General features: G+C 44.4%; 2 protein-coding genes across 3 annotated transcripts; both read left to right on the top strand.

The window, feature by feature from the left end:
• The first annotated feature begins 50 nt into the window (after positions 1-50).
• Positions 51-9,076, top strand: TMEM59 (transmembrane protein 59). Of its 2 annotated transcripts, none has more exons than XM_033008806.2 (8): positions 51-291; positions 2,996-3,101; positions 5,238-5,332; positions 5,535-5,687; positions 5,962-6,046; positions 6,363-6,447; positions 7,239-7,347; positions 8,106-9,076. In XM_033008806.2, the coding sequence occupies exons 1-8, from the start codon at positions 94-96 to the stop codon at positions 8,259-8,261; spliced, it is 987 nt and encodes a 328-aa protein (XP_032864697.2). In that variant the 5' UTR covers positions 51-93; the 3' UTR covers positions 8,262-9,076. The 2 variants fall into 2 exon arrangements, with proteins under 2 accessions (XP_032864697.2, XP_032864698.2); XM_033008807.2 differs by having other exon boundaries at positions 63-291; positions 6,366-6,447.
• Positions 9,077-13,044: 3,968 nt separating this feature from the next.
• Positions 13,045-17,153, top strand: LDLRAD1 (low density lipoprotein receptor class A domain containing 1). Its single transcript, XM_033008834.2, has 6 exons — positions 13,045-13,065; positions 13,465-13,519; positions 14,789-14,920; positions 15,376-15,513; positions 16,054-16,182; positions 16,983-17,153. The coding sequence occupies exons 1-6, from the start codon at positions 13,045-13,047 to the stop codon at positions 17,126-17,128; spliced, it is 621 nt and encodes a 206-aa protein (XP_032864725.1). The 3' UTR covers positions 17,129-17,153.
• Positions 17,154-22,658: the final 5,505 nt, after the last annotated feature.

Raw genomic sequence — 22,658 nt, 5'->3', positions numbered from 1 at the left:
ACCGCGCGGGGGAGGTGGAGGCGGCGGTGAGTTAATCTCGCGAGCGTCTCCCGGCGCCCGCTGCCGTCAGAGGGGGCCTGAGGGAGGAGGAAGATGGCGGCGCGGCGGGGCGGCTTACTCTGCTTGCCTCTCGCCCTGGCGCTCCTGGCCGGGGGCAGCAGCAGCAGCAGCGCTCGGGCGGCCGGACCTTTGCCTGCCGCTTCGTCTGAGGCCTTTGACTCCGTGCTGGGCAACACGGCGTCGTGTCACCGCGCCTGCCAGCTGACCTACTCCCTGCACACCTACCCCAAGGTACGGGCCGGCCCTGCCTCACGGCTCCCGGCGGGGCGGGCCCCTTCCCGTCCTCGGCCCCGCTCCCCTTCTCCCTCCCCCGGGAGCCGTGCTACGGCGGTGCCGGGCAGCGCGGCCCCGCTCCTCGCGGCGCGGCCGTTCCCTGGCCTATCTCTTGTCCCTCTCCCCTTGCAGCCCCATCTCGTCTCGTTCCCCTTCCTGTGCATCAGAGTGACAGGACATACCCGGGATTTTCTCGGGCAGGAGCCCTTTTCGAGGCATGTCCCCGCGCATGTTTTCTCAAGCGGTGTTGGATGTGCCTTTAAGCATCAACACGAAGGATACTCATGTTCGCAGTGCTCAGGTGCAGTCAGCAGCCTGCTGCTGTTCTTCCATGGCATGTGTCATCTGGCTTTGATTGTCGTCCCTTCAAAGTAGAGAGTGCAGTGGCTTCTCTAAAGATAGATACTTCATTTTGAAAATAGATGGGTAGTCTGCAGCTTGCCAAAGAAATGCTGCTTTCAAAGTACAGCTTTGTTAGTGCTGGGTACTTTTGTGGGTTTGGGGGGGTTTGCTGCTTTTTTTCCTCCTGTTCCTAAAGAGGCAGCTGTAATTTGACTTGGGCTGTTCTGTATTTTTGGGCACTAAACCAGTGCTGTGTTTATGACAAGCCAGAGATCCTGAGTCAAGGCACCAGTGTGATGCTTGGATGTTGAAGTATGAAGCATAAATGATGATCAACAAGTAGCTTGTCAGAACCTTCAGCTTGTGTTTTGATTCACTTCCATGGAATTTTTTCATCTGATGATAAAATACTGAAATAGTGCCTACTGGGAATCTAATTTCATGCTTCAGAGTTTGCTGTTGGTTCAAGCTTTGTACAGCTTTGAATGACTGGCTTGAATTTAGAAATTAATTTGGAAAATTATTTGGAAAATACCAAAAATCTCACTTTTCCTGTTTTGGTGTTTGTTTTTGGTTGGTTTTTTTTTGTTTGTTTGTTTTGTTTTGTTTTTCTTGACAATATACTTCATTATCAACTGCAGCTGTGTAGGATATTGAACTCTAAATTATGGGAGCTCTTACCCCATCTTTGAGATTTCACACGAGGGCATCAGGCAAATGGAAGTGATGACAGCCTTAGGTAATAGGGCTGTGTCCGCTTTCATGTGGAACTTAAATCAGATGTTGTGACTCTAGCTGATACTGGTATCCCCATAAGGAGAAGTAACGGAGTTGTGTGGAATACCAGTAAACTTACATCTCTGCATAGGGCATGTTTTGGTGTTTGCATGTGATGATAGCGGGGATAAAGAACTAAAACTGAGAAATTAGGACTAAACATTATCCTAATATATTTCTATACTGTACTTTTGTTTCTGTTGTTGGATGCGTTCAAGTTTAAGGAAGGTTGTTATTTCTGTGTCTTTTACTGTACTTTTGAATTCTTTGTTGTGTGTTGTTGGAGCTGTCAAGTAATACAATCACCTCTTCCTTTACATTTAGTCTTGGTTCTGTTTGTCACAAAACTACCAGCTGAATTTAGTTGTTGTTGGAAAGTAAGACAAGCTTCGTTGAGACTTCCGTGGAAGACTGCCGTAGAAATCTGTCTGCTAAAGCTAATTCTGTCTGAATATCAAATCGCAAAACGTGTTTTATGCAACAGCATAACTACCGTAGCCACCTTGTCAGTGTTGTTAAAGTTTTAATTTACATCCACAGTTTTCTACTTTTTATGCCTTTAAAGCATGTGAACTTGTAAAGCTCTGAGACAAACAATGGCCAGTTAATTTACAGTATGTTATACAGTAAGGTGTGGTATGTTTGCTTTTGTTAAATTAATTCAGAGTCTGTTTTCCACCTGCACAGCAGCTGGCTGCAGCCATTTGAGTGGTTATGTGGTTAGTGGTTTTGATGGGTGTGATCATAAGTAGGAGCACTTGTGTAATAGAGGCTGGTTTTAGTTCTGCAACGTGGAGAGTGCTATATGTGGAAAGTGCACATCCACCCTTTGGTACTGTGGACAGAAGAAATACTGTGTGTATGTTTTCTATATTTGCATAATTTTACTAGTTGCAGTGAGGAAGCACTTTTCCCCTTCAGTGTAATATAATAAATAAAAATGTGTGTTTGTAGAACTGGTTTGGCAAGAAAGCAGTTAGCCAGGGTCCTGGTATAGTATATCAGAAGATAATCTCTTATTGTGAAAATTCTGTTGTAGTTGTGATTAGTCTGGTAGATACATTGTAATACACTGTCAAAATTAGGGGCTTTTTGTCTTCTTCTGTTGGGTTCTACTGTTTAAGTTCTGAAATGGAAGACTATCTACTTTTTGTAGGCTTAAACATCAGTAAATCTTTTACAGTAGTATCTCTTCTTTTTAAACTTAACACTTTTTTAAAAAATGCAGTGCAACTTTACTTCTGAGTTGTAGGACTGGAATTACAAATTAGAGCTTGCTCTTCCAAGTTTACCCCACCACAGAATGAAGAGCTCTGTTTGAAATAAATCAATGCGTATGTTAGTGTTAAAGAGCTGTAGCTTGGTTTTATTTAAGATCATCCAGAATGTCATGTTTAGCTGGCTTCTAGGTTTGGTGGAGGGGAGGAGGATGGTGCTCTGGTGGGTGGCCTTTTTATAGCACTTCCAAAGAAAAAAAATTCGTTGTTTTTTGACAATTTATTCTTGAATGGAGGGATGCAAGGCTTTTCTTGTGCCTTCCCAGGAAGAGGAACTGTACGCGTGTCAGCGAGGCTGCAGACTGTTTTCCATTTGTCAGTTTGTGGACGATGGCATTGATTTGAATCGAACCAAAATGGAATGCGACTCTGGTAAGACTTCAGTACTTCTTCAGCATCCCATAATGGGGAGATATGACGGGGAGAAGAGCAGGAACATCTGAAAGGATGTTGTTAAATTTGTGGGGTTACTTCAGTTGCTTTCTGGTTTTGTTTAACAACTTCTTAAAGTTGATGTACAGGATATTTAAAAAAAATAATAATCTTAGGGAAAGTTGATCAGTGAGTTTCTCCTTACCTGATCCTTAGTGTTGCTATTTTCCTGAATTTCTTACATATCATCAGTCTCTGTAAATAAGTTAGAAATACTTGATTTCACTATAAACGTAGAGAACACCAAATGACTCGGAAAAAATCCAGTCAAATTAACACTTTTCCTTTAATAATTCCATGTGACAATCACTCCCATTTACAATTCCTGACAAGCTTGTATATAAAAGTGAATTGTTCAGACAGAGTAAGAATCATAATGTGCTGTCTGCTTTCTAACTTGTGGTCTGGGCTACATCCTGAGGTTTAGCTACATCTAAACTCTTGGGAATGAGGTACGTGTTTTGTTTGAAATAGTCCATTAAATACTGCTGACTAATTCTCTAAAATTATCTGTGTTAGAGCAAAAATTTCAAAGCGAATGTGAAATATGTGTACTATAGGCCAATTAATACTGGGTTTGGAATCATAGAGATTTTATCCAATAATATCGAGGCAGCTGATTCAGAGTTTTATTCAGAGTCTAAATGGGACAAAACCACTCAAAGCAGGAAAGGTAGGAGCTCTCTCTGTATTTCTAATACAATTAAGCACCAAGCCAGCACTCAAAGGAGGCTTTTGTCCTCTCAGTAGCTCATAAAAACAGAAGGGCTAGTGGCTAGCTCAGAGAGCTGATGGAAAGCATGCACGTAGAAAGCCTGACATGCAAAGAAGCTAATGTGGTACAAAACTGCATTAAATACTCTAGAAATGGGCTAATGCTCTAGTCTGTCATAAACTGTGTATAGCTGTGATACAGCATGTCAATCTGGTTGTCAAACCACAGATGAAAGAGTGCCATAAAAAAGGGTAATGTAGCAATAGACCACATGTAGAGGTAATTGAACAGTTGCTTACTTTCTGGTTTAACTCTCCTTCCTGAGGCTGTTGTCTTTTGCTGGCTTATGTTCTGTAATCTGTTACACTGCTTGGTGCCCTGACTAAGTGTTCTGTGGTTGGCAAGATACATCTTGGCTGATCTGCTCAATTCTGTCTTCTGATGCTTCTCTATGCCTACAAACATTAGTTTGGTGGCAGTTTTACCATGGAATTGCTGTTCAGGTGTTATGAGCTGAATACTCAAATCCTCAGCTGCTGATGCCGTGCTTCCTGCCAGCTTATTAGCCGTTATGATGGTCTGTTTGTTCCTGTGGAAAACTGGGAGAACCACTGCCCTCTCTGTCACTACATGGTTTGATTCTTTAGTTTAGGTAGTACTGCAACATGGTCCACCTAAGCTTTAGAGTTTTGGCGAAGAGCTCTGCCCATGTATTGTCTGTCTGATTTCTCCATGGGCAGAATATTCAAAATTATTCTCTTTGAATAATTGAGATTTTTTTGGTTTTTATGATCTCTAGTGAAAATTAATAGAAGCTATCTGTAAAACAAAGTTGGCTTCATTTTTCATAAAAAAATATTCCATAATACTTTCAGTGCAGTTTCTGTACTCGTCACACTAGCAGGAAAATGCTCCTTTAATTTTTCTGTGATACCATGACTTCTGCTGTTACCTCAAAGTGATTTAATGGACTGATGGTCCCTCTATTCTTTTTAGGATTCCATCTCCGTTTTCTGAGGTAAAAATTAATGTTTTACATGATATGTAGAGGAAAAACTTTAGTGGTAGTTGGAGGACCAATGAAAACTTGCATCCCTGGGTTTCAGCTGGGTAACATTTCTGATCAGTTGCTCTAATTGCATTCAGATATCAATTACTTCGTCTATCTAAGCTATTATTCCTTAACCTTCATTAGACCTCAGAGCAAATTCTACCCTTGGAGTGATTGCCATATCTTTCATGCAAATGGGGTTGTCAGTCTTCTAACTGCTGCTTTGTTTCTGATCCAACTTATACTGAAAATGTTTTCTTAACTAAAATGCAGAATTTATCTTCTCATTTGGGAAACTTCTTCCCTGCAGCCTGTACTGAAGCATACTCCCAATCTGATGAACAATATGCTTGCCATCTTGGATGCCAGAACCAATTGCCATTTGCTGAGTTAAGGCAAGAGCAAGTAAGTAGATGACATGTTTTTCAAATACCACCTACTTGTTTTCTGTTCAATGTGTGTCTTCTCTTTTTTAAATTCCTTCAAATGGAAAATAAATCTTCCTAAGGACTAAAATCTAGACATGGGGTGAGAAATGAGCAAGAATTTGACTTCTGTCCTTTTCATATAAAAACAAATGGAAAACCAGTTAATGTTGTGCTTGCAGTTAATGTCCCTGATGCCAAGAATTCATCTCCTCTTTCCTCTGACACTGGTGAGATCATTCTGGAGTGACATGATGGATTCGGCTCAGAGCTTCATAACGTCCTCATGGACTTTCTACCTTCAAGCAGATGATGGCAAAATTGTTATATTCCAGGTGCTTGCCTTTTTCATTGAGATTAAGGTGTCCTGGCTCCTAAATGTTTAACTTTACTCCTTCGAGTCACAGAAAACACTATAGAGAACTATCAGAAGTGTTCAGTTTTTGTTAATATTTCCCTGCCTTTAGGGTTGAGGGAGGGGGTAGAAATCAAACTTAGATGAATGGTGCATGTCTTAAGGTTAACTTCCTAATTAGTTCTGAAAATGTAAATTGTCGAGATCAGTGAAAGCTTGCTAGCAGGATCTCCTAACTCCTTATTTTGTTTTAGTCAAAGCCAGAAGTACAGTATGTTCCACAGCTTGATCAGGAAACTGGTGATACAAGAGGATCCTTGTCACTGAGTAAAACAGCCTGTAAGTTGTTCTTTGTGCTTTGGAAGAGCAAATGCAAATGTTCCCTGTCATGCAAAAATAAAAAATAAATTGTTGCAGGTGGCACATGAAAGCAAATTTTTAGAAAGCTGAAATATAATTGCTTGCCGTGTAGACTGCACTATGTACACTTAGCAAAGTCTGCGGTAGAAACCAAGCTCTGCTGGAAAAAGAAGCATGCAAGCTTAGGACCATTCTAAAAGCTTCCTTTTGTCTTCTCTGTATAGACAAACTGTGTGGTGTTAGGGTCTTCTCTTTTATTGCTTTCCTGACCACTGTTTTTGCTGTTGTATTTCAGCAGACCTACGTCCAGGAAGTTCACAGACATACCGAGGACTTTTTGAAGAGCGAGAAAATGACAGCTTTTTCAAGTGTCTTTCCATGTATGTATATTCTAGAATGTCAGTAGCTAGTAGGGAGGATAATGACCTTTCCTGTGTGCGTATGGGGGCACTGTTACAAGATCTCAGTGCTGAAAGTCTGTTAGGTTCAGGATGCATAGCAGTAACAATTGTGTATCTGACTGTTATTGCTACTTTTCTGTGCTGGCCCCATGTTATTTGCAGGCTATTCTTCCAACTTTGAATCTCCTTTCCCTTTCAAGTGAACATCGTATTGATACAAAAACCACTTTTTTGAGTGTGTTCTGTGAGCTGTTTAATCAATACTGTGTTTTGCCTGTTCTTTAGCTCTAGATATGTTTCAGGGCAAATCACTTATTTTGTATTTTGTTTTGAGATTGTCTGATATGAAAGACACTGTTATGTCTCATTTCCTGGCAGAAAACACCCAGTATATCTTTATTAAATCTTTGCTGATGATCAACATGTTGGTGGTTCTTTCCCATACTCTGATTATTTTCTCCTTAAAAGTTTACATATGAAGGATCAGTGAATTGCACCCCAAATACATAATAGAAGAATCTGGTTTTAAAACTGTAAATGGGAGGATGCTTAGGGCCCAATAAACAGAATCCAGTAAGTCTTTTGTGTCCTTCAAGTTAGATACTAAATAGGCGTTAGAGTACCCAGGGGTCTGAAGTGGGCTGTGTAGCTGGAAGAGCTAGAGAGTAATGAATCAGTAGGGAATGCAGTCAAAATTGAGCCAAACTTTTTAGAGGGTCCAGTGTCTTGTATTTAGTATATGAAATCTAGTAACGTTCTTTTAATTTCAGAAATTCCAGTTGGATTTTAACCACTACGCTTGTCCTGTCAGTGTTGGTGCTGCTCTGGATTTGTTGCGCAACTGTAGCTACAGCTGTAGAGCAGTATGTTCCATCTGAGGTACTGCTGTTTTATAACTTACAGTATTTTGAATTTATTCATTATATTACTTTTATGTTAGAGCTGTCTAGAGACTAAGAAACATTTGGGGGGAGGTTCAGCTAGAAAGGTTTCTTTTATTTTGTGGATATGGTTAGCAAACCAATTTTGTTATTTAAATGATGATTTTATAGCTGAACAATTCTTGCATATTCCTGTGGCTGATGGGTGCTCTGAGCCTTAATCAGGCAGCTCAAGTAGGATGTCTTTTGGTTTGTAGCGCTCTCCTCTTGACAACCTTCAGATTACTCTTAACAAATGGAGGCTGCTTTTCATTTCTCTAGGAATAAAGCTATACTGAGAGTCAGCTGGTGTAGGTGGAACCCAGTAAGGGTTTAATCCAGGAGGTTCAATAGTGAGAACAGAAGTGCCAGCATCTTATCAGTGAGCACAGAGTCTGATCCAAGGGGAACTGGCTGAACTAGCATCCCTAGGGCCCAGATAGATCCCTGCACTTCTGAAATAAGCAAGGCTCACAATATTTGCAAGTTAAAAGGGCTGTTACAAAAGCACTGTGTCTACTCTTGTTGTGGCAGATTTGATGCATTTGGACTCAAATCTAGCTCCAGCTATGAATTTCAGATGTTAAAGAAAGCCTGGGTTAACTTGTGTTAAAGGGCTGCAGTGGTCAGAACCAGGAATGCAGTTGCATAATGACATGCATTTTATTCACAGTATGGAGAGTCTTTGTCTTAAAGTAAATTATTTAAATATTTCAGAAGCTGAGCATCTATGGAGATTTGGAATACATGAATGAACAGAAACTGAACAGATATCCATCCTCTGCACTTGTTGTGGTTAGATGCAAGACTGAGGAACATGAAGAAGCAGGACCTCTTCCTACAAAAGTCAATCTGGCTCAGTCAGCAATTTAAAGAAGTCTCCATTGGATCCAATAGACTAATTCTGACAGAGCTAGCAACTCCTGATCGTTTGTGGTTGTTCTTCAGATAAGAAGCTTAGCAGCCAGTCTTTAAATGCAAATAAAGTTAGAGAATCAACAGATGTCACGGGATTTTGTTTTCAACTAGTAGTGAAGATTCAGACATCTTGAATTTATGTTTGTTTCCAGACTTAATCACTTCTCACTGGTGTTTGCTATGTGTCTTTTTGCTTACAAAAGCTGTAAGCATGCTTTCCATACTTATGCCATGACACTTTCAAACTTATTTGTGTGTTCTAGGATGTAATGTGTACATTCAGAGTTAGCTTTGTAAAGGTATAAGAAATTTTAAGTAGGCAGGACATGCCTTTTTAGTGTTGCACTTTCTGTTGTAGCTAAGAGAAAATATTATAAAATTATCTGCTGATTTTTTTGTACTTGTTAATGTCCATACACAAACAACCCGGTCTCCAAAAATAGAAGTATATTTTTTCTACAGTGTGGCAATATCCAAGATGGAAAGCATTTGTTGAGGTACTGTAGGCTAGAACTCAGTTTGTGAAAGATGGAAGCTTTGTTAAAGCTTATGGACATATCACTTCACACAGAGAACATAACACGGTCAATTATTTTGTCAAAATTTAGCCTTTAAGTCTGAAATTGCTTGTAAAGTTAGCACCTGTGTTTTCTGAAGAAATTCTACTTTCTGTTCTTGATTACCTATTCTAGTCTTGTAACTTCATTTACAGAAAACGAGTTGATTTCTGAGAAATGAGAACAGACAAATAAAATTGACTGTATAGAAAATGTTGACTATATAGCTTTTTGCTATGTTTATTGACCATAACATGCAGTATGAAAGCCTGTCTGTAGCATTCCTCTCATGGGCAGCGTCACCTGATTGTGCTACACAGTTCACTAACACAACCACAACAGTCTCTCATATTCCAACTATATTTTTTTGCAGCTCTCTGAGGAGATTACTGTATGTTGGTTCCCATAGCGTTGACAAATTGGGGGTGTGTGCGATTTATTTTAAGGTCTCTGTAAGTGTTTGAATGCTGGCTAGGATGCATGATCTCCAACTCCTCATCATAGTTTGTTGATGATGAAAAACTCTCTTGAAAGTTTGAAAAAAAAACAAAACAAAACAAACAAAAAAAAAAACAAAAAACAAACAAAAAAAACCCTCTTCAGGTTTTGAATTCTAGTGAAAACTGTAGATGTTCTGGAGGATGCGGTATAGTGTTCGCTCACTGTTAAAACTGGTTCAGTGGTCATTCCTAATTCGGCTGCAAGCTGATGGTTGTGTAACTACAGATGATGGGGCCTTGCAGGGCCAGTTAAGCAGGAGTGTGCATTAAGTGGTCTGTGCAGCACTGCTGAAAACCCTAGCCTAGAAGCAGTCAAGCAAGTTTTCTGTCAGTGGGGTTTAAGAGCATTAAGAGATGTTTGCTTTAAGCAGGCTTCTATCAAAATGCAGAAATTGTAATTTGAAGGAATGTATTAGTGGTACCTCTTCATGCTAAATTCTTCAGTGGGACATTGTAGCCCAGAAATTTTAGTGCCAGCAGCCACTGACAGGTATCTTTGTGTGTAGATGACATTATTGTAAAGGCTTCAGGCGTGACTTGTGAAAATGGATGGTGTGATGTTTTTGGAATACTGTTCACTTGCACGATGCCAGGGGTGGGAAATCGTGGTGGCGAGTCGGTTGAGATGTGTGTTCCTGCTCACGCAGTGCAAACCTCCGCGCACAGCCCTGGTTCGGTGCAGGATGCCCGTGCTGGAAGCAGTACCAAGTGCGATCTGTGCAACGGATGTTTAAATTCATTTGTAAATGTGGGCTTTACTTTAGTGATTATTGCCAGTCTCTTAACACTACGTTGAGGATTGCCTTTCCAGAAGAAACTTCAGCGATTCCAATTTTTCTAACTGAATTACCAACATGAAAATGTTTTCAATTCTGTTAAAATGTTTACTGTTATATGTAGTTGCAGAGGGAGGGTTACAGCTTCATGAAAACATGGCTGTTTGCCTGTTTCAAATGTGTACAGTTCAACCTCTGTTATGTTAATGACTTGATTTCACAAAATTTTCTCTTCCAAATTGTTTGACTGTTGCTTACATTCCTAGGTTTGACTTAAACAACTTCTGCTTTCCTATGGCATTGTATCTGGCTACAACAAAGGGAGAAAACTCAACACAAGTTTAACGTGTTTTGTCTTTTGTTCGCTGTTTAATGACATTTCAGCTCACTAATCTGTGCAGTGAAGCCAGTGGTTCAGTAATGTGCTGTTAGGTCATAGGAAACGGCCCGTGGCAATCTGTCGTGTGGCACTGCTGTTTCCAGAGTGAGCCAGAGTGAAGAACTGGTGAAGTGTTGTACTTGTAAGCTCTTGTCAAAGTGTCTTCCCTCAGTAACATCAGATATTAGATAGGCTGCAGTAATTGAACTGTTCTCAAGATTTCTAATCTAAATGGCCTATTTAAGCTATCTTGGCATTTGACTTTACAAAATGGCTTGTCCTACTCGTTTTTTGTTCAGTGTTTGACTTCCTGACATCTTCATTTTCAGAGGCTGCAGTTTGGCTTTCATCTCTGCTCCAGACCACTGTTTAAATGAAGGGCCTTAAATTATTGAAATGGCAGGTGGAAAGCATTTTATATTCTCTTTAGGCATGTGTTCAACTGAACATGTATCAGATTTTTAATGTAATCATCTTGACACAAATGAGGCAACCCTCTCAAGTGTGTGGAATTCATTGCTGTCAGAAATAGCCATGATACATTTGTGGGTGCTTGGTGATTTTTTTTAGGTGCTAGAATTAACAATAGTCTCCTTTCATACTGGGTATCTTGATCTGCGTTCCCTCTTCAGCTTCTCTCATCATTGGCAAAGTTGGGGGTTTTTTGGTTGTTTTTTTTCTGTGTGTGTGTGGTTTTTGTTGTTGTTTTTTGTTTGTTTGTTTGTTTTTCACTTCAGAAGGGCTTGCATGAGTTTCTTTCTTCATTCTCATGAACTTTTTCTGAACTATAAGCAGCTTTTGATGTGGGATAACTGCTCTAAAACCCAACTGCCTGGTTGGCTACAGCTGAACTTGATAATCTTGGTGTAGGAAATAGGTGGTGGTAGATGTTAGGTCTTACGAACATTTGCCTCTGAGAGTGGGTTTACTCCACATTTTAAACATTTTCATCATAGATTGTTTCGTGGGGTGTGCATAGTTAGCCTGCTTGGCCTGGCTTACATGGAACTCAGTAAACTCACAGTCACTTAATAAGCTTTCTGAAGGCTTGAAGTAGTCCTTCTGTATGAAGTCTGATGAGAAACTGAAACTTCCTCATTAAAGAGAAAACAATCCAGAATTGAAGATACACAGGTTTTAACCCTTAGTCTTCCTCCGTGTTGTAGCAGGTACCCAGACTTGCAGACTGTTTGCTACTCGTCATTTAGTGTTTTCACTCCAAATCCCCCTTGGAGCAGGAGAGCTTCCTAGCACCAAGTTTAACAGTGATGTATTCCTGTGAGAAGCTTCTGCTTTGAACAAGCTGGTGTTGCCATGCCAAAGGAAGAGCTTCTAAAAGACTGTATTTAATTCTGGCTGGTCTGTGAACAGGTGAGCGCAGGGTTGGCAGATGCCCTTATCAAGAAGCGTACATTAGCTCAGTGCTAATGGAATCAAGAATGAGTTATATGTGTGGGGATGGAGAGGGGAGTAGCTGTAATTGCTCCTCCGTGTCAGTGCTTAGAATCAATTCGAGGCAACTGTCTCGGAGCCAACTGATAGGCAATATTGCTGCCAGCTTCTCCTCAGAAGCCCTGGTAAGCCAGTTTTGCTTGTGCTTGGGGAGGAATTGTGATCTGTGAGGTGGCAACAGTTTGGAGGCACTTGAGGCCTCTGGACCTTCCTGCAAGCAAGAACACGAGCTCCTCAAACACCTTATGCCAGCGGTTTCTCTCCCCCCTACCCCCGTGGCAAAGCTGCCTGCTCATGGTGTTTTATCCTTGAAGCTCCAAAACTCCATTCTGCGTGTGCCGTGCTGAGACTTGCAGCCAGTTTAGAAGGCTGCAATCGGTAAGTTGAGGTTTGCTACAGGCTGAGCTGCTGAGATGTAGCTGCAGGCCTGGAAATTCAAGTACACAAGTAAGAGAGGACCCTGGAGGGTTTGCTGTGTCTGTGCGCGTTGCCCAAACAGGGAAGCTATTCCAGATGGCTGTACCCTGCACAGCTCTGCTGAGATCTGATCATCTTGCAAGAGTTTGGGCCGATGCTGTTGTGAGGTCTGTGTCAACTCTGTCTTGGGAAGGAGAGGTGGAGAGAAAGGAGACTTGCATGAAGATGATCGGACTTGCTTCCCTCAAACTCTCTTTCTGAAAGGGGGTTCTCCCTGACCGGTGCCGAGGTAAATGCAGTTGGCATCAGCTAGTGGTGAGAGTTCATCTTCTGAACTGGCATCAGGAGTGGCGGCAGGGTTCTTGGCACCCAGAATCATCATGTCCATTATGCTTTGCCTAAACGCCCTGTTGTGAAACCAAGATGGAGCTAGGAGGAGTGAGAAACAAACCAGAAAACCCCATTTCCAACTAGAGCTGGAGCACGGGCTCAGTGCTGCCTTCCCCTTCCTCTCTTGCTTACGTGCCTGGGCAGCAGCAAGCTCCTGGCTTTCCTACCTCTGTTGGGTTTTGTAACCTGGTAACATCACTCGTGTTAAGGTGCAGAAAACTCCCTGCGGTCCTTTGAGCTGCTGGGAGGGCTGTAGCTCTGGGAAGCATGAACAAAACTCACCCGCAGGTACAGTCCTTCTCTTTGGAAAAATCTTACATGCAGCTGGTTCCTGAAGTACATGTTCTTGACAGTGTTTAGGACTTCTTTATCACTAGTTTCTGTGAGATTTTGAGTCCTTTCTACTTAACCTAATTTCATACAAAAGGAAAGTATTGATATAAAGCACTGGACTTGCATTAGTGGTTGTTTCTACAAATGATTAACTAAGATTTAAAAGGTGATTTCATTGATCGCTTTGTGAATTAAATCTGGGCCACGTTTCCACCAAGACTATTTTTGCTTGTATGTAAAAATAAAGGAATGCATTATATTTTCCTGTAAGATGGTGTGACAACTAGAAAGTCACACCTCGTGCGGTTACTGCATGCAGCTTCTGTAAATAGTCTTTTATTCTTTTCCTTCTAGAGAAATGGTGATGTAGCTACTCCTGATTCAACAAAGTCCTTCTCTGAAGAAAGAGGTAACAAATAAAATGCAGAGCTTAACATTTTTATTATTAAAGTATCAATCACTTTAAACTATCTATGTAATGTGAAATACAACCAGTATTTTTGGTCTGTTGAGACTGATTCCCTCCCTCCCCGCCTGCCCCCCCCCCTTCTGTGTAGTGAAATGTCCAGACTATAAAATTAATAAATTTAAGCTGCTCTTTGTTTGCCTGGAGTTGGCAGCCTTATGGCATACTAGCAGGATAGGTAATCCTTGTCTGTCACAGAAAGGCTCATAATGAACTTGCTGTAGGCTTTCTATGTTTTAACTTCAGCAAATTTTGTCCATATTAAGGAGGGGAAGTTGAGATCAAACAGAATCAATAGCAAACCTATAGATTGGTTTGCAACAACATTTCATCACTGCTGCTATTTTATACTCATGCATATTTATTTGCAACTGTTGTGCTTTCTGGTCAAAAGTGTTGTCTTGTAAACACAGACATACTGTAATTCACCACTTTTAAGATGAAACGTTCCATGTTTGATTCTCACTCAGGTGTGACTGAGGGGGTGGTTACTGCAGCCAGGACCCCTTTGCTGTTGAGCAAAGGATGTATATTCACTTGTGTTTGTACAACACAACAACTAAGGAAATACAAAGCACAGCTAAGATTAATTCTAACTTTTCAATCAAAACTCTTTACGTTCAGAAATACCAAAATCCAATTATGCATGCAGGTTTGTCTTAAGTGACTGGTTACGTCTTTCTCAGGTGATCACATTTGGTTTTCTTCTGTTGGACTGGAAATACAAAAGAATGCAAGAAAATACGATATTGGTTTAGAGGCAAAGCACCAGTGCTGCAGAGAGCTGCAGCGGGGGCAGCTGATCGACATTGCTCTTACGTGCGCTGCTGTTGTGGTGCAGTGACTGTGGGCTTGGCCTTTAGGTGACAGATTTGGTTTGATTTATGTACGTGACTTTCTGAAAGCTGGAGTCCCTGGAAAGTTGCTGCCCGTTTTACCCTGGGAATGTCTTTGGGGAGGGAAAGGGCTGCTCTTCAGCCAGTTCTCACCATTTTGCACTGATAATTCAGCCTCGATCTGTGGGAACATTAAAGTCCTGGTTGGGGCAGAAAACCCGAAGTGCTGTGAAATGAAATTTTACCGCTTGAGGAGTTTTGCTGTGAGGTCTGGGAGATCACCTCTCCCAGCCTTACACCAACCTGCCCTCATCCCTGGCTCAGCCCTGCCAGACCCTTCCCCAGCCCCTCACCTCTCGCTCTTGGCTCCCAACAGGCTGCTGCCACCCGTGCAGTGCCCGCGGGGGCTGCACGTGGAGACGCGTCTGCCTCGCTGCCGCCGCGCTGCTCGTCCTCGCTGCCATCGTGGGCTTGGCTGTGGCGCTGGGACTCCTGCCACGTCTGCCAGGTTGGTATCCCAAGAGTCAGTTTTTGGCTTGTGGGGTTTTTGTTTTGGTTTGGTTTTTTTTTGGTAAGGGAGGGAGAAAATGATGTTGCGTGAGAAGAACCTTTGTGTCCATCACCGGGCATGAAGTGGTGCTTGCCGGCACCAATCGGGGGGAAGGAAAGGGACCAGCAGGGAGGTGTGGGGCTGTGCCAGCCTTGCACAGCCCGAGTCGCCACCAGCTATTCCTTGGCTCCAGTGTCCTGCTCCACAGGGCTGTGGCAACTCTGGGTGGCACAGTTATTTTTCATACTACTGGTATAATTTTCAGACTCTGCCATGGAGTTACCAGAGATTAATCTTGGCCCCTGGTTATTTCCAGAACAAATGAATTCTGAAAATCCTCCTTTCTTCCCCTTGATATGTTCCTCATACTATGAAAATGTTGGAAAATAGAGTATTTCTTGCTTTCCTTTCAGTGAACCGCTTCTGTACAGCCTCCAATAACCGGACAGGCTTCTTGTGCGATGACAGAGCAACCTGTGTTCCAGCCAGCCAGGTCTGTGACAGAGTCAGCAGCTGCAGGAACGGAGAGGATGAGCAGGAGAAACTCTGTGGTGAGTGGTTTAGTTGTGACTCTCCTCCCTGTGCTGGTCTTCCTGTTGTGAGACAGAGCAACCAGTGTCTCCCTAATCCCACTCCATGCTTCTGACCATGTATGTGAGCAGATAAGTCTGGTAGATCCTTTCTAGGGTAGATGCTGAGAGATGGCCCTGCTCAAAATCCATCAGGAGTGCCAGGAATCAGACTCCAAGCTCCTTGGATCTTCCCTAGGGTTTCTTTTTAAACCATGATGCAGTTTTCCTCCATTGGTTATGCTGTATGCCTATATGGTTAATTTATTGTCCAGTTACCCTGGAAAAAAACTCATTAAAGCAGAAGGCCTGGGGTGCCTAGACTCTGTAGCTCAGCCACGAACATCCCTTTCCCTCTCCAACTGCAGCTTCCCCATCCTGCTGTTCATGCCCTGACACCGCATGGGGAAGGACTGACTGTTCCCCCATGACAGCAGCCTTTGGTAACTGCCATCCCCGTTTTAACCCGTGCATCTGAGCCCGGTGGAGTTGAACACGTGTCCTGTGTGTCCACCCTTGCAGGTGACTTGCCCCGCAGCCTCCCGGGATACCTGGTTTTCCGCTGCAGTAACCCTGCATACTGGGTCTATGCTGATCAGAGGTGTAACGGGATGAACGACTGCGGAGATTGCTCCGACGAGATGGGGAGCTGTAAGTTTCTCTTCTGGCTACTGTTGGGCAAAAGGTCTTTTCTGCTGATGGATTGAAATAGGTTGTACAAATGCAGTGCTCACTGATGCTGCTGGAAACGCCTGGAGGCTGGCATCCACTGCTAAAACACAAAATAGCTGGGATAGGACATGAGTATGAACTATGCAGGCTCCATCCCATCAGCTGCCAAGGGCTCTGTGTCAAAGCCTGATGGCAACTGGGAGGGGAAAGGCTCCGTGCTTTTCTCCCAGCCCCAACAGTCGCTCCTCCTCTGTGGCTTGCTGAGTGTTGGAGGAGTTTCATCGTGGTGTGTAGCTGTAGGCAGCAGTGACCATTCAAACTGGCCTTTGGTTGTTGGTCAGGAGATGGGTATGTGTCTGAGATGGGGGGGACTGAGCGTGCCTCAACAGCTTCAAATCCATCTAGATCCTTCTCTCACTAAAACAAGCAGCAGGTTTGTTCCTAGGTCACCCCTGTGGTTTGGAACCTTGGGCGAGACTTGCCCATATCAGCAGCTTTCTCTAGAGCAGCTTGCTAAAAAAAAAAATAAAGGACAGCTAGTTTTTCCACCCAGGGTGGCATGTCTGCCATGAAGGTCATAACAATGTCATGCTCCGTGGTTGTCTCCCACAAATGGCACCAAGTGAGTGTCCTTTCTGGTGGGTTCACAGGCACAGGGTCATCACCAGTGCCTCTTCAGTAGCTGCCAAGGGGTGAAAGGGTAGCTACGCACCTAAGAAAGGAGGGAAGGGGTCAGTGGAGCAGAAATATTTCTGTTCCCTGTTTTCCGTCCCTCCCAGTGGCTGCCTGTCCCCCGTGCGGGTCGGAGTGGTGGAGCTGCAGCCCTGTGCTCTACGAGTACTGCTCCTGCATCCCCAGGAGGCTGTGCCGGGACGGTGTCCAGCACTGCCTCAGCTGGTCCGATGAGTATATCTGCAGACCATGAAGTCCTGGCACCCAGCAGCGCCGGAGACAGCAGGGTGTTTCCTGCATTGTCACTTTTAAGCCTTGGTGTCCTCCTGCTCTGCCACCTGCTTGGGAAGCTCCGACCCGAGCAAATCCTCAGCAGCAGCGCCCTGACCGTTGCACAGCGACACTGAACGGGGACAAAGCGCGCATGGCAGCCCCTGCTGCAGGCTGGACACTGGCTGTGGGACAGCTTCAAGGGTCCTCCTGTCACGCGAGGGCGAGTCCTGTCTACATGGGCAGAGCACTGTCTTGCAGCACTGACTCGATGGCTTGTGTGCAGGCTGCTGGGGACTGTTTACCAGATGCTGCCAACACAGACACCATGTCTGGCCAACCCTGGGCGAGGGGTTTCTCCTGTCTGGACGTGCTGGTGCCTTTGCAGGCAGGCAGCTGAAGGTACATTAAGGACTACCCTAAAAAGCAGGAGCTGAGTGAGGTGAGCCTTTCTAGCCCTTGGGTTTGCATTTCCCTCCAACACATCTTCACGCTCCTGATCCTCACGGGCGGGAGGAGAAGCTTGTGTTTATGTCCAAAGCACATCTGCAGGTGGTTTCAGCAGCGGCTTTGGAGGCTCTGCGTTGATGCTCCCAGGATGCTTCCATGGGAACGCTGTGCTGAGGACGACACTGTGGGGAGCTGCTTCACAGGCCGCCTCCTGTGCTCTTCTCAAACCACGAAGGCCAACAGAGAGAGCATAATGGCAAGGAAAACTGAAGTGGAGAGGTTTCAGGGTTTGTGGAGATAAATCACCGTGTCCCTGTGACCACGTAGCTGTCCCTGCAAGCCAGGGCAGGGAACCAGCCTGTATATAAAATGTGCTTCTCTCAGGGATGTGCAGTTTTGGAGCAGTAGCTTAACAGATTGAGAACAGCTGTGGGGCTGGGATGCGTTAGCACTGAAGTTGGCAAAGAAAGGAGATAAAAAAGTCGCAGCCTCGGAGCAGAGAGCAGCAGAAAACCAAGTGCCGCTCCCGGGCGGTGTGGGATGACACAGGATCTGTTCGTTGCTTGTTTCGTTCCTCTGCCAGCAAAGCAGGATCAGGCAGCCAAACTTTCAAAGCAGTCCTCAGGATATAGATACGGACGTGGCACTGAAATTTAGGAAAGATGTGGTCTTCCTCTGCTCCTTGGAAAATCTCGTATGTGTCTGAAACATCGTCTCTGAGAAAAACTCACATTTACAGTGAGTATGCTTACTTTTCTAGGCCCAAAATAAACATCAGGTGATCTTCTTCCCACCACCATCCCAGGTCATAGATCTTTAAAAATAAAACCCTGTTCCCTCATTTCCTCTCTGTCCTGTGATCTGCAACTCTGCATGTCAGCATGACTTGTATCAACAGTGAATGTTTCTTCTAATTTGTCGCTGGGATACAGCTGTAGATCTGAGAGATCTTTTAAAAATAGCTTTACAGTATTCTGACTCATACTTCACCTGGAATGAGATGGCAAAACTGCATAACAGAACCGGTACTACGGGAAACATTTAAAGCTGCATTTAATAACCTGTCCTTCTCCACGCCTGGCTGGGATGGGTGGCTTGCTTTCTATGTGCCTGTAAAACATTAATGCAGGGCGTTCGGTGCTGCAGCTCGGAAGGGAGGTTAGAAGTTTTCTAGGTAAACATTTCTCACTTGCAAGCTTCCAGCCTCAATCAAAGCCTGAAATCAAGATGCACATTTTTACTGGAGAGTCACAGACATCTAACGCTTCAACAAGGCTGAGTTGGGGTTGGTAAATAAAGCCTGGCTTATTGTAGTTGCTGTTGTTCCTCTTGCCTATGTCAAAGTATGTTCTGGGACAACCAATGAGGAAGTCTTGCAGCATTTCTCAGGCCAAGTGCAAGGTCCTGCACATGGGTCAGGGCAATCCCAAGCACAAATACAGGCTGAGTGATGAGTGGATTGAGAGCAGCCCTGCGGAGAACTTTGGGGTATTCATGGATGGCAAACTGACTGTGAGCCAGCAATGCGAGCTCACAGCCCAGAAAGCCAACCGTGTCCTGGGCTGCATCCAGAGCCACAGTGTGGGCAGCAGGGCGAGGGAGGAGATTCTCCCTCTCTGCTCTGGGAAGACCCCCCTGCAGTGCTGGGTCCAGCTCGGGGGCCCCCAACATCAGGACACGGAGCTGCTCGAGCGGGGCCAGAGGAGGCCACGAAGATGCTGGAGGGGCTGGAGCAGCTCCCCTGGGAGGCCGGGCTGAGAGAGTTGGGGGGGTTCAGCCTGGAGAAGAGAAGGCTCCGGGGGGACCTTCGAGCGGCCTCCCAGGGCTTAAAGGGGGGACAGGGAAGGTGGGGAGGGACTCTGGATCAGGGAGTGTTGGGATAGGATGAGGGGTAGTGGTTTTAAACTGAAAGAGATAGATTTAGAATAGATTTAAGGAAAAAATTCTTCCCTGTGTGGGTGATGAGGCACTGGCATGGGGTGCCCAGAGCAGCTGTGGCTGCCCCCTCCCTGGAAGGGTTCAAGGCCAGGTTGGACGGGGCTGGGAGCACCCTGGGCTGGGGGAAGGGGGCCCTGCCCGGGGTAACGGGTTGGAACTAGGTGATCTTTAAGGTCCCTTCCAACCCAAACCATTCTGTGATTTCTTAAGAGGAAATCAAGGAGGGGTGATTCAGAGGCAGTGCTACCAGGTCAGCCTCTCTCCTTCCTGGGGAAGAATTGTTGCTTTCTGATTCAGATTAGGTTAAACTACAGACTGTTCCTTGGCTTTGAAGTGGAAGGATGCTCAACAAGCTCTCTTCGTGGGGAGGGGGCAGGTGGGCTATGACTGCTGCATACTTCTACAGAGCAGTGGTCAAAGAAAGGTGGGAGAGGAGGGGAAGAATGATCTTATCCCTCATGATAGGAACTGCATATGGTAACAGAACAACCTTAGCTGAGAAGAGTTGAATTAATCAGCTGTTAAAAATATATAGAAACCCTCACACTCAGCATAGGGCTGAGCTGATGTGATTAGTTAAAAAAAAAAAATTGCTCTGTATCAAAGATATTGGGGCAGCCATGACTATCTGGAGCCTCCCATGTTTGCTGGGGTTGGGAAGAGGATGCTGGTTAGGCTGATATGTATGGCAACTGCTGTATTCTCAGTCCAGTATTTGTTGATCATTGCCACAGATTACCTCTGCCAAGTTTTAAGATGCTCCCGAGGGTGAAGAGGAAAGGGTTGGGATGTGCAACAAGTGAGTTTGGGGAGTCGGATGTTTGTGCTTGCTGTGTGGAAGGCTGTTTTTCCACCACAGCAGAGGTCAAGTGGTGGCTTGCCTTGACAGGATGGGAGACAATGTTGGGATCTGGGAATTCTTACTTTATTATGAGACATGATAAAAAAGCCATAATGCCTGGCTTAAGGCAGGAAATACTGTTGTGCCACCTTCTCTCTCCTTCAGCAGGAGGGTGAGGAAACAGAGGCAGGCTTAGGGCCTATGGAGGCTACCCCTGGCTGCAAAGAGGAAACAAAATGTGGTCTTCTCCTCCCTTTCTGCTATCTCTCAGCTTTGTAATTGAGCTGAACCACCGAGAAACCTGGTCAGGAATGTGATCTCTGCACCTAAGATAGCCAGTAAAGGTTTGCTGGTGTTGGAGGAGCTGACCGCCCGGTACCTGCAGGGTAGAGCTCCGGGGCTGCTCTGGCTGATGTCGCTGTATCAGTTCGAAGTGATGGCTTGGGGGAGGCTAGAGCTGTGGTTGATGGCCTCAAGTTAGGAGAGAGGAACTGGGGACTTGTCCTGCTCTGGATTTACACCTGTGCAGATACTAGCCAAGAGCGACGGCGGGAAGCAGCAGTCGTCCATGGGCAGCAAGACTCAGAATCCAGTCTAGAAACAACCAGGGATGCAGCGGGCAGTTTAAGCAGGCGGTTGGGTGAGCCTTTCTATTTCAAGGTGAGTCTTCTGCAATTTTCTTACTTACTGCCTTGTTCCTGGTCAGCAGAGGCTGTGTACGTTACAGAGAGCAATAAACAGAGATTAGTGGGTTGGGGACATAGTGGTAAGTGTGTCTAAGTGTTTAAAAGAGGAAGTCTGCAGGTCAGCAAGAAACCTAAGAAAAGGAGTAATTGTACCAGGGATGAAGAATGTAAGAGAAACAGTGCTCTAAAACACCTTTTCTGAAAATGAAAGATGTACTGTGTTATTTTATCAACGAGCCTATGACCTGGGCAGACCGTTCATGTCAAATCACAATGTGCCTGTGTTCTGGCTCAAGGCATCAGCTCCCAGCTGCTTTTCCAACGTGAAATGGAGTATGTGATTCGCCGAGCCGTGCATCTCGCCGTGGTCAGATTAGCAGATTTCCACAGTGGTGGAAGGGCTAGCAAAAGAAATCCATGGTGGCTGTTGAACCAGAAGCCAGCTGCAGGAGGAGGATTATGCTTGAGCACCAGTCATCTTCCTCCCTGTTGAGATGCTGTTTTGCTAAGTCACTATTTGTGCCATTATTTGTCTCAGCAGAGGGCTGATGTAGTCGTTAGTGGAAGCTATTAATAGCCTTGAGTTTCTGAGGAGAAAATGTAGGGCTTGAATGCAAGTGTGCTTGTTTTATTTGTGTGTAGTCCTTTTTTGAGGTAAATTAATCAATAAAAGAACAAGGCGAGGAAGGGGTTTAGCTCTTTATGCATGTTTGACATGAAGTTCCTTTTCTTGACCTCTTTGTGATTTCCAAGAATGTGTTGCTTTTCTTGTTGATGAATTATGGTAAACAACAGTGTAAAAGGATATCCTCTAAATAAGCACTAGTAGAGGAAACGTCATAAATTCTTGGCCTGAGAGGCCTAAGAACAGAATGATGGTCGCAGTGCCCCAACTCACAGGCACTGTGCAACTCAGCCAATTTTGATAGAAACACTTGGGGCAGGAATTCAATGATAAACACACCCGCAGCATTACAGCTGTACTCCTGACTTCTGACAGACCAAGACAGAATGAGTCTGAGTGTCTAGGTTCCTTTACAGCAAACATGTATAATTCATATTTGAATTATAAACTTCCCTGAATGTTTTCAGATGGGGAAGTACAGTTAGGATATTGCAGGCATGCATGCACATTGAAAATGCGTTTTAAAACCACAGAATGCTCTCCAGTGCAGTGAATTTTCTTGTAAGGGAAAATATATCACAACTGCAGAGTCTAATCTCTACACTAACCCAGTTTCAGCTTTCATTTCCTGGGCTAAAATGAGAGAGAGGGGACACTTTTGTTCTTCTTGGGATTTCTGCACTGTTACCGAGGGGTTACTGTCTCTCTGCCTCCCTCCCCTGGGGCTTGTACTTATCCTCTTTGCCTCCTCCCTTTGTCAGAGCTCTAGCAGCACAGCCCAGTGCTTATAGGCTGAGGTTTATGTTCTACCAGCACTGTTGAAGTCCCAGGGCACTTGACAAGCACAGTGCAGCTTTTTTTCTGATGAGCTGCAGTGATTAGTCTTCTGCAAGTGATTAGTCTCGAGAGGTAAGAGAGGAGGAGGGCTAGGACCAGCTATTTTTGTGAATGATATCTACGTCAAAATAATTAG

This window comes from Tyto alba, unplaced genomic scaffold, assembly GCF_018691265.1.
Source record: "Tyto alba isolate M040663 unplaced genomic scaffold, T.alba_DEE_v4.0 Super-Scaffold_1000006, whole genome shotgun sequence".
Classification (NCBI taxonomy): Eukaryota; Metazoa; Chordata; class Aves; order Strigiformes; family Tytonidae; genus Tyto; species Tyto alba.
Note: the sequence above shows the minus strand (reverse complement) of the source record. Positions and strands in the feature narration are given on the sequence as shown.